We start from the raw sequence: 11,043 nt of genomic DNA, 5'->3' as shown, positions 1-11,043 counted from the left end.
CTACTGTTGACCCACTCGTGATGCTCCGGGGAAAACCCTAAAATATGGTCTTCCAGATCGAACGATGGCGACACTAAGGTGTCGTGGCTCTCTTTGGAGCATCATTTCTAGAGCAACGCTGGAAGACAGATGAAGGAGGTGGAGCGGCTTCGTCCTGATCGGAGCTTCAGTGGTGATGTCAAGTCATGCCTGGCCGACAGGTGCTACGATGTGTCATTCCTGCTCGGTAGGTGCTACGCACGACAGACCTTCCGGAGCCTTCATGGCAGAATGGACGAGCGCAGGACGGTAGCACTGTTGGGCGTCGTGGTGGCGTCAGCGGATAGACGGACTGGCATGGGTGATACTGATCTCTCTTCTGAAGATGGGACAGTGGTTCGATGATGATGACGCCTTGTAGAACGTGTGCAAGTGATATACGTTTTAGGTTTGCTGTACCGTGTGTTGTTTCGATGCGTTATAGGGATGGATCGATGATGACCATGGTTTTTGATACGTAGAATGAGAGAACTCAACATTATCATATTTATAGGTGTAACTGATGGCTTCGGGTGGCTTGATGTCGTTCATTCCAACTCCATGGGATTGGTTAAGAACCTTCCAACTCCATGGGATTGGTTAAGGCCAAATGCAGTTGACCATTTCTTGTCCGAGGAAGCTGCATCGGAGGCAGCTCAGAAGCTGCACCTGAGAACCACCCCCACCCAAGGAGATGAAGACTAATTAATGCCACGGCTGCTACTCAAACAGCCAGCCAGCCAAAGAAACAGACTATATATAAAGCCCTGAGCCCAGCACATAGCCCAACAGACCAAGCTCCTCTGCATGCCCTTGAAGATTCACAACGCCGGTGAGCAGCACTAAAGAGTAGTGAGCCTCCTCCTGCTCCATCCATCCGAAACACCGGCCGGCCGGCCATGGGAAGCATCGGAACCACCAACGGCAACGGGATCGGGCACGGTAGCGCTGCGATGGCGGCGCCGGCGTGGCGGCAGCACGCGCACGCGGAAGGCCCCGCGGCCATCCTCGGCATCGGCACGGCGAACCCCACCGGCGTCGAGATTCCCCAGGACATCTTCGCCGAGAACCTCTTCCGCGTCACCAAGAGCGACCACCTCACTCACCTCCAGCACAAGCTTACCAGAATCTGTACGTACTGCTCCCATGCATGCATACTTCTCTTTTGCTAATATATAGTTGTTGTAATTTACTGCTATTTTATGCTTGTCTTTTGCTCATAATTTACTGCTATTTTATGAGTACTTGTCTTGTGGTTACAGGCGAGAAGACGGGCATCGACAAGCGGCACTTCCACCTGACGGAGGAGACGCTGGTGGCGCACCCGGAGCTGTACGACCACGAGGCGCCGTCGCTGGACAACCGCATCGCCATGACCGTCGACGCCGTGCCCAAGCTGGCGCAGCGCGCGGCGGACAAGGCCATCGCCGACTGGGGCCGCCCGGCGAGCGACATCACCCACCTCGTCTTCAGCACCTACTCCGCCTGGGGCGCCCCGAGCGCCGACCTGCGGCTGGCCACGCTGCTCGGCCTCCGCCCCACGGTCTCCCGCACCATCCTCAGCCTCCACGGCTGCTACGGCGGCGGCAGGGCGCTGAACCTCGCCAGGGAGCTCGCCGAGAACAACCGCGGTGCGCGCGTCCTCGTGGCCTGCGCCGAGATCACGCTCGTCTGCTTCGGCGGGCCCGACGGCGGCAACCTCGTCGGCCACGCGCTATTCGGGGACGGCGCCGGCGCGGTTATCGTCGGCGCCGGGCCCTTCCGGGACGGCGAGCAGAGCCCCATCTTCGAGATGGTCCACGCCACGCAGACCACGCTGCCCAAGACCGAGCACGCGCTCGGCATGCAGGTCTCCGGCAGCGGCGTCGACTTCCACCTCGCCATCCAGGTGCCGACGCTCATCGGCCAGAACGTGGAGCGCTGCCTCCTCCACGCGTTCCGCGGCGGAGACGACGACGACGGCGACGGTGGTGCTGCTCGTCTGCCGTGTCCATTATCCGGGAACGGGAAGTGGAACGACCTCTTCTGGGCGGTACACCCGGGCGGCCGTCCGATCCTGGACAACATAGACAAGGTGCTGGAGCTCGAGCCGGAGAAGCTGGCGGCCAGCCGGCACGTGCTCCGGGAGTACGGCAACATGAGCGGCGCCACCATTGTGTTCGTGCTCGACGAGCTGCGCCGGCGCCGGAGCATGCTGCCGGAGTGGGGCGCCATGCTGGCCTTCGGACCCGGAGTCACAATCGAGACCATGGTGCTCCGCTGTCCACGCTAGCTCGCTCGCTCGCTCATCCATGCCGTCCTTCCCTTCCTCAAACCTACTTAATTATATTATACGTATATACGTACGTGTTTGTGTGTGCGCGTATCAAACTAAATGGACACGTATATACGTACGTCACTCCAATCAAATTAAGGCCGCAAACGGCCATGTCGATCGACCCACTGAGCTTTCAGTCCATGTCCCTTATTTACGAAAAGCTAGCAAAGTAATCATATATATATGTAGTACCCGGGTGTAATATGATTCAAAAGAAAAACTGTGTTCGGATGTAATAAAATGTAAATTTAATTTCCTATATTTTCTAGCAATATGTATATGCCTATGTTTATGAAGGCCGTACAGATATTTTTTGAATTTTTCGAAGGATTTGCGGTATGAAATTCAAGTCCTGCTCAGAAACATGCATGAATGTGTGTCGTACAAAAAGTTGAGGGTCCAACTCCAGTTCCCTAAAGCTAGTCCTTGGTGGTAGGTTGTCATACCCTACTGCCAAAAGGTCTGACGGTAGCAAAAAGGGTCAGATCCGAAAAAAGTTTTCAAACGAGGTCAAATCCGACTTAACTTTCGCAAAAAAGTCAAAATAGTGAATTTTACCTCACCTTGTTGTCTCTCCCTCACTGATTTGCCTTTACGCCTTTAAGCAAGTCACATCGTTGAATCAAATATGTCACCCCATGCACCTACGTATACTCTGATTCTCTCCTCACCTCTCCTCAGGGCATCTCCAGCCATTGTGCCCCGAGGAGGCGTTTTTTCGGCCTCCTGGGGTTGCTCCGGAGGAATTTCTGCACTTGGGATGAAAAAATTCCAGCTGTCCCTCACCCTAAGCTGACATATGCAGAGAGAGACAGGGGAGAGATTCTTTTTTACATGCACATGGTGGGCCTAGCATAAAAAGGGAGGAGAGAGAGAAAGAGAGGAGAGAGGTTGACCGGTGGGGTTTGAGCATGCAAAAATAGCGTCGGATGCCCTTCAAGCGCCCCGGGGGCTGGGTTTGGCCTGGGGTCGCCAGGGTTTTGGCCAAATCCGACGCAAAACGACGTCCTGAGGCAATGGCTGAGACTTTTTTCTACCGCTGGTGCTAAAAAAGGTGCTTGGGAGGTCGTCTTGGGGGCGCGGCTCGATATGCCCTTACCCAATGCGTCGCGGCATGAAGGTATTGCAAGGGACGCTAATGACGAGGCTGTTGCGGTGGTTGTGCAGCCAGGGAGACGACCACGACGGGGTTGTTGCTTGTGCTGCGCCGACGCCATGAAGGGTTGCTGGTTTCTGCTGCAATGGTCCCGGCGATGCTAGTTATCGTTCGCATGCACGCCACCGTCCGATGCTACGACCGGCACCCGATGCTACAACCGGCACCATGTTGTGCTGGAATCAGCATGCAATTTGCTGGAACTAGGGGTCGCCTGCGCTGGAAGCAGATAACTACGCGATTGATGCTGGAACAACACTGTGGTTTTGCTACAACCAACTCCGTGAATTGCTGGAACCAGCAGGAATTTTTGCTAGCACCGGCCGACGCAGGAGCTTGTATCAGCACATGCTTTCTGCTACAACCGGTGAAGCCCCAAGCTAGAACCAAGAGAGATTTTTGCTACAATTTGTGATTACCCAAGCTGGAACGAGTAATCTTTTTGGGTACATTGATTGGGCAGTATACGTGGCGATGGTGAGCCATGAGTATACATTGCAGTAAAAACTTTGCTCTATTTACAAGTCATGCCCAGATTAGGCATAGTTTTTTTTTCCTTTTACCCATTTAATTTTGACGGTCCCTAGCAAAGAGCCTTCAGAGTGAGAAGTTCGGAACCTTTGGGCAACAATAGAAATATCAAATAGAATTCAATATGCACTCAATACAATGTTCATGATGTTGGTTAGTTGACAACAAAACTATATACTAAGACACATCATGGTCAACCAAAATGTGAAGATTCTTCCAAAACAGGTTCAGTTTGACAAACAGCCTAGAAATTCAACAATGTAGTTAGAATTCTAGTATGAAAATATTGGCCATGGTCTGATGGACAAACTCAATCAAAACACAAGATTAAGAACACACCAGGGTTGTCTAAGTAGTAGGCAACCAACAGCAAATTTAAGAGCGCTTAATTAGTCTTGGCAACAAACAGAATTATTTTATACTCTCTCCTGAACAAAATAAAGAAATAATGGTGATCATTAGATATGATACACCGCATATTGTGCAATGTATAGCAAAAAGCTCCATATTGTTTGACATCATCCATGGAGGGCCATGAAGTATTCATAGATGAAACTATATATTGAAGAAAACAGCAGGCAACATCCTATTACTGTAAAAGAAGCCACCATTTGAAAATTAAAAAAAAACAAAAACAGCACGTCATCAGTATTCAGCATAGATGGAAATAAAGAACGGAAAATGTAAAGGATACTAATCATGGTAATGTTAGCTAATTACATTCAGCCCACACGAACAGATAACAAGTCACCACAACAGTTAGTACTACATGAAAGCAAATATATAGGGGACTAGGTCATTCATACAACTAAGCATTACAGATTGGATCGCTTGACGCTTACAAAATATCTACGGCTACCCAACATTCTGCAAAGCCGCGAAAGGCATGCACCTGAAAAGCAGAAGATGGAACGCTAGGATGACATATACAAACCTTACAAAATATCTACGGCTAACCAATATTGTTCAAAGCCGCGAAAGGCATGCACCCGAAAAGCACAATTTGGAACACTAGGACGACATATCCAAACCTGTGCCACAGAAATAGAAGATCAGGTACAAACACACGTCACAAACCCAGCAACTGATTTTTACAAAGGCGTTAGTGCCACCAGTTAAGCGCATGAAGCAGCAGCGACTTCGGGCGATCATCCGACAACCAAATCCGCAAAACAGGGAATGTACGGTAGGCCACCCAGGAAATCTCCAGAAGTGCACATAAGATGGACTTCCTTGCTATCCATATCATACGACAGATTCACCTCCTTCCAGTCAGTAAGGAAAATCATATTATGCTCAGGATGAATTGCAAACATCTCATACTTATAGGTCCTGTCGTCTTCGTCACAATCCTCTTGGGCAGATTCCCTTCCAAACAGTTCCGGAACGTCGACGGTATGCTTTAGGGTCCACTTTTCACTAGCATAATCCTCAAGTACCCACACAGAGAGCTCGTAATAATGAGGATGCATATACCAGGCATGTAATTTTCCCTGAGAGTGCCCAATTGAACTATAACCAGAACAGGCTTCTTCCATTCCGTCCGGCAGAGCAATTTCCCCACAAACATCCCCATCTGCGTCGACTAGGGCTATTATAGGTTCCTCGATCACCAAATGCAGAAAATGCATCATGCCATTCAGGAAGGCACATTCTGCAGAAAAGGAAGGATACTCGCGGTTATCCCCCCACTCACTGTTCCGAGTCCATCGCCCAGTTGCCGACGAGTATATCGCCACATCGTCGCACACCTCGAGCAGGGGCGAGAACACCACAAAGCGGGACGGAGCGGCCGGGTCGAAACCCAGGAAGGGGTCCACCACTCTAAAATGCACAGGTTCATCACCCTCTTGGTCCTGCCATAGTATAGGGGGCAGCACGGTCCACTGCCCGGTCATAGGATTGCACACGGCGTAATCGCACTCCTCGTCGTCGTCGTCCTCCGATTCCCGGCATTCGCAGAGGACGAGGCTGGTGCTGCACTGCTTGAGCTTGATGCTGGCGTATCTCCTGCGCAGGAAAGGGAGCGAAGCGTCGACCAGAGGCAGAGCGGCGCCTCCCACGGACAGATTGCTGAAACGGAGGCCGCCGTCCGAGTGGTGGGCGTGGAAGAATCCGGAGAGGGTCTGCGGCGCCCTCCGGACGATGGCCCCGTGGGAGCAGAGGGCTCGCCACGCCTTGGACACGCACCGGAAGCGGCAGAGCGACCGGTAGGGCACCCTCGACAGGATATCGGACAAGGGGAGGCTCGCCGCCGCCGGCCCCTGCAGAGTTAGTTCAATCAGGCTCCCGATTATTCCCTTCCATGGACCGAGGAAGCATCGGAGGGGGGCGGGTGTGGTGTGGGGCGGACCTGAGGAGCCAAGGCGGGGAACGGCGGCGGCGCGGGAGCGCCCTCGTCGCGGCGGCCGGTCTCCGTGCGGGCACGCCGGCTTCGTCCTGTCGGCATCGCTTCCTCCTCGGATCGGCTCGACCGTCGCCGGAGGTCTAGGGTTCGGAAGCCGGAAAGGGAAATGGAGCGGCGGCTGCGTTATCTTGTTTGTCTCCTCTCACTGTTTGCCTGCATCTGCATCTGCATCTGGATGGGAATATTAGTGGCGTCCAAGGGCATAATTGTCCATTTACAAGACAAGCGACCCCGCTTCCGCGACAGGGCCGACTAGGGTTCCGCCCTCCCCCCCCCCCCCCCCCCCCCCTCTGACAGGGTCGACTAGGAAATCTGCAAGAAGAAATCTATATGTGTCAACCGGATGGTTTTGTAGAAAAGGGAAATGAAGGGAAAGTTTGTAAGCTAAAAAGGTCCATTTATGGTCTTAGACAGGCTTCAATCTTCTATTTGATAATGCAATGACGTCATATGGGTTCTCTATGACGGAAGGAGATCATTGCATTTATTGAAAACTCATAGGAGATAAATTTGTGCTTTTGTCTTTTTTTGTAGATGACATTCTGATAGCATCTAACAATAAAATTACCCTGATGGAAGTTAAGGCCTGGTTGTCTTCTAAGTTTGATATGAAAGATATGGGGGAAGCTTCTTATGTGTTAGGGGTGGAAATACGTAGAGATCGGAAAAGGAAAATACTTGGTTTAACTCAGAGGTCATATCTGAAAACTGTACTTAAAAGATTCTCTATGGAACATTGCAAACCCATGAAAGTACCTATACTTAAGGGAATTAAACTCAGCGAGGAAATGTGCCCTAAAACTCCTGAGGAAAAGCAGAAAATGACTGAAATTCCATATGCATCTGCTCTGGGTTCTTTAATGTATGACATGCTCTTTACTAGGCCTGATTTATGCCATGCTGTGGGAATTTTGAGTAGATACCAAAGGAATCCAGGGGAGGAACATTGGAAGCAGATAAGAAACACTTTGCGTTATGTCAAAGGAACGATGGATTATTTCTTATGTTTTAATGATCATAGCCTCCAGCTGCAGGGCTTTACTGATGCCGATTGGCAAGGTGATCCTGAGGACCGTAAATCGACGTCTGGCTATCTGTTTACATTGGCTGGAGGTGTTGTTTCATGGAGGAGCAAGAAGCAGGAACCTGTGGCCCTCTCATCTATGGAGGCTGAGTATATAGCAGCTTCAGAGGCAGTGAAAGAAGTGGTATGGCTGAGGGAGTTTCTTGCGTCACTCAAGTTCATCGAAAGGGCATTTGATCAAGTCACTATTTATTGTGATAACCAGGCAGCGATCAAGGTAGCAAAGGATCCTAAATTTCATAGTAAGACTAAGCATATAGAAGGTAGATATCACTATATACGTGATGTGATAAATCGTTTGAAGACAGTTCGGTTAGATTATTTACCCTGCGTTGATATGGTTGCTGATCCACTCACTAAAGCTCTTAGTTAGGAAATTTTTTGTAAACATGTCAAGAACATGGGTCTTCATTTTTTGAACTAAATGTTTTAGCCAAGTGGGAGATGTTGGAATATTCAGTATATGTGTGTGGCTTACAACATTTATTTTACTGGTATTTTTATCTCCTGGAACATGTTTGATGTGGAATTAAAAGCATCATATACATGTACAGTTTACATGGAAACTTGAACGAAAATTTGTCCGTGGAAGCCGGTACTACATGCTGGAAGCACAGTACATGTGTACTGGAAATTAAACTATGTTTATATATCCCGGGTACAGCATGATAGGAATGACCAGGTTGTCCATAATTTGGCAATATGGATTGTTTGAAAACCTGCGGGTTTGAATTGGAATTTATTCACATCCGGCGCATGACTCACACATGCGTGATGAGACCTTATTACAGATAAATGTAAGACTCCTATTTGATTACTAATGATCGTGGTTGGTTGTGCTAATCTAGAGTCTTTGTTTAAACAGATTGTTTATCTGGAAACTTATCTGTACACGGTTTTAACTAAACCGAAATAATTCTATATATTGGTCTCTACCCTCTGGCCTCAATACCATTATGAGTGGCACCACGGATACGGGTGAGGAACAGAGGGTAGCCGTAAAATACAACATCCAAGACTGAGCCATGGCCATCGCGGGCAAGGAGCAGCGACGGCAGTGCGAGCTGGGTTGACGTGGTGGCGCGGTGACCCAAGGTGGAGGGTAGGGGCGGAGACAGGGAGGGGGCATGTACGTTGTGTCCTAGCTAGCTACTGCTAAACAAAATAAAATTTACTTTTTCACCGATTATCTGAACGTGCATACATGTATGTTCTGCCCTAGGGCGCATTTTTTTCGCTGCCGCGGGTCGTCGCTCGTGCCTGTCTATGTCTACCATTGCCGCTGCCCGTTCATCATGACAATGCCATCAGTTGATTTATATTGTCCTCTTCATTGTCAAATGCAGACTACATATAGATCAGAGCTAGCACGACTAAACGCCAAGAGATCAGATAGAGAAAGAAGGTATTAAGATTTCTGTTCTGAATTATACAATCTTAGTTTGGTTAATTGGAATTATGTGTAATAGAGGTCATTAATCTATTGATCGAGTTTTCTTTTTCTATAGTAGTCAAAGATCAAACAAAAGGCACCAACAATTAAGGGGGTAGATAATTTTTTAAAGCCAATTTCTTCGACTTCAACCTTCCACATTACTGGTGTCGAAAATGTAAATCCACACGAGGAGCAACCTATTGCAAATAAAAATATCGTTGATCAAGAGGTTCGGGCACCGGTGGAAGTCACAGAACAATGTAGAATTGGAAGCACAACTTATCGGAGTGACCTTGTAAGCTCCAACAAATTTGGGAACTCCCTTCTAACAAGAACGAACAAGAACAACTCTTTTGTATTTTGGAGTGTACTTATCAACCTTGCCTGAGAGCATGCCCATACATGCTCATTTTATATTTCGGAGAGCAATTGTACAAACAGATGCAAATATGGTTGTAGAAGCAACTAATGCTTAAAGTTACAATTGATTCCATCAAGTAAGCAAGATTCTTCTATTTTGAGAATGACAGCATATATAATATACTTTAAGAAAAAGTAACAATTTCTTTTCTTGATGATTTCATGAGGTGGTTCACATTTGAAGATTTTGCTTATAGAGATAATGATAAAACTTCACAATCTACAAATCAAGGTAATTTTTTTGAACTGCTGAAGTTGTTGGCTTATTAATTTTCTTGAATCGTTGAAGTTGTTGCCTTATTATAGCATATAAATGATGTTGTCTTGGAAAATGCACCAAAAATGCAAACTATACCTACATATCGTGCAACAAGAAATTCTTAAGTTACTTTCTCAAAAAGTTTAGACACAAATTAGAGGGACTCGCTAAGCATCTAGAGGTTAGAATCAAAGTTAATTGAAAAGAAGGACCCTCTAAGCATCTAGAGGATAGAATCGGTTACCGATCAATCCGACAAGACGACGTTGAAGAGTATGAAGTTTAACATAGGAGGCGAGGAAGGCAATGGCGGTAGCGACCTATGCCTTGCACTAGTAGAAAACGGGCCTTTGGCCTGGACCATTTAGTCCCGGCCTGCCTCTGGGCCAGGACTAAAGGCCCGGCCACGTCGCCCCAATTCTCAATGCCTCCCTCGAGGCTTTAGTCCCGGCCCGTAAGGAGCCTGCAGTCCCGGTTCGAGTCACAAACCAGGACTAAAGGGCTACGCGGCGGGCAGTGGTGGTGGCAACCGTTCGTATCCCCCTTTAGTCCCGGTTGGTGGCTCAACCCGGGACTAAAGGACTAACACGTGGCCTGCCGTGGTGGTGGCAACCGTTGGTATACCTCTTTAGTCCCGGTTGGTGGCTCAACCCGGGACTAAAGGACTAACACGTGGCCTGCCGTAGTGGGGCGACCGTTGGCATACCTCTTTAGTCCCGGTTGGTGGTTGAACCCGGGACTAAAAGCCTAACACGTGGCCTGCCGTAGTGGTGGCAACCGTTTGGTATACCTCTTTAGTCCCGGTTGGTGGCTCAAACCGGGATTAAAGGCCCAAACGGTTTGCATCCCGCGTCGTCTCGGGCGATGCAAAGCACGAACAGTCGCCATTTCTCTGTTCTTCTTCTCTCTCGCGTCGCCCTCTCTGTTCTTCTCCTCTCTCGTGTCGCCCTCTCTGTTCTTCTCCTCTCTTCTTCCCTTCTCTTCTTCCACCATGCCAACTACCTTTCATGAGGTGGTCGCGCATGGCACGACCAAGCTCCGTGTCGTGTACACGAACCTGAGGACGGAGGTGCCGTTTTTCCTTCAACAGTTGAAGGAACGATGGTTTAACCACGCACCGGATCATGAGAAGTTCTTCGGGCTTGATCTGGAGTGCACGGCCGATCAACGCGGTGTTGCCGTCATCCAAATAAGCTTCGCAAGGCATGTCTTGATCTTCCAATGGGGGAGGTAAGTTTTGAGGCTTTCTTTGATCCAAGATAATCCCTCCCCTAGGGTCACTACTCCCACGTTCACATGGATTTTGTGTATTTGTGTATCTGATTAAGTAGCGTAGTAGATTTTGTGTATTTGTACATTTGATTTAGTAGTGTAGTATGTGTGGAATTAGTTTTAGTAGTGTAGTATCCGATTATA

The 11,043-nt window shown here is 48.8% G+C and overlaps 1 protein-coding gene across 1 annotated transcript; it reads left to right on the top strand.

Moving 5' to 3' along the window:
- The first annotated feature begins 804 nt into the window (after positions 1–804).
- On the top strand, positions 805–2,594 carry LOC123402374 (bisdemethoxycurcumin synthase-like). Its single transcript, XM_045096292.1, has 2 exons — positions 805–1,149; positions 1,281–2,594. The coding sequence occupies exons 1-2, from the start codon at positions 918–920 to the stop codon at positions 2,288–2,290; spliced, it is 1,242 nt and encodes a 413-aa protein (XP_044952227.1). The 5' UTR covers positions 805–917; the 3' UTR covers positions 2,291–2,594.
- The last annotated feature ends 8,449 nt before the right edge of the window (positions 2,595–11,043 follow it).

Source organism: Hordeum vulgare, chromosome 6H, assembly GCF_904849725.1.
Source record: "Hordeum vulgare subsp. vulgare chromosome 6H, MorexV3_pseudomolecules_assembly, whole genome shotgun sequence".
NCBI lineage: Eukaryota > Viridiplantae > Streptophyta > Magnoliopsida > Poales > Poaceae > Hordeum > Hordeum vulgare.
This window is presented reverse-complemented; position numbering and strand designations above follow the sequence as displayed.

Coding starts and splice junctions, on each gene's coding strand:
- LOC123402374 (XM_045096292.1), top strand. CDS start 918: ATGGGAAGCATCGGAACCACCAACGGCAACGGGATCGGGCACGGTAGC. Junction 1,150..1,280: donor GCACAAGCTTACCAGAATCT/GTACGTACTGCT, acceptor TTGTGGTTACAG/GCGAGAAGACGGGCATCGAC.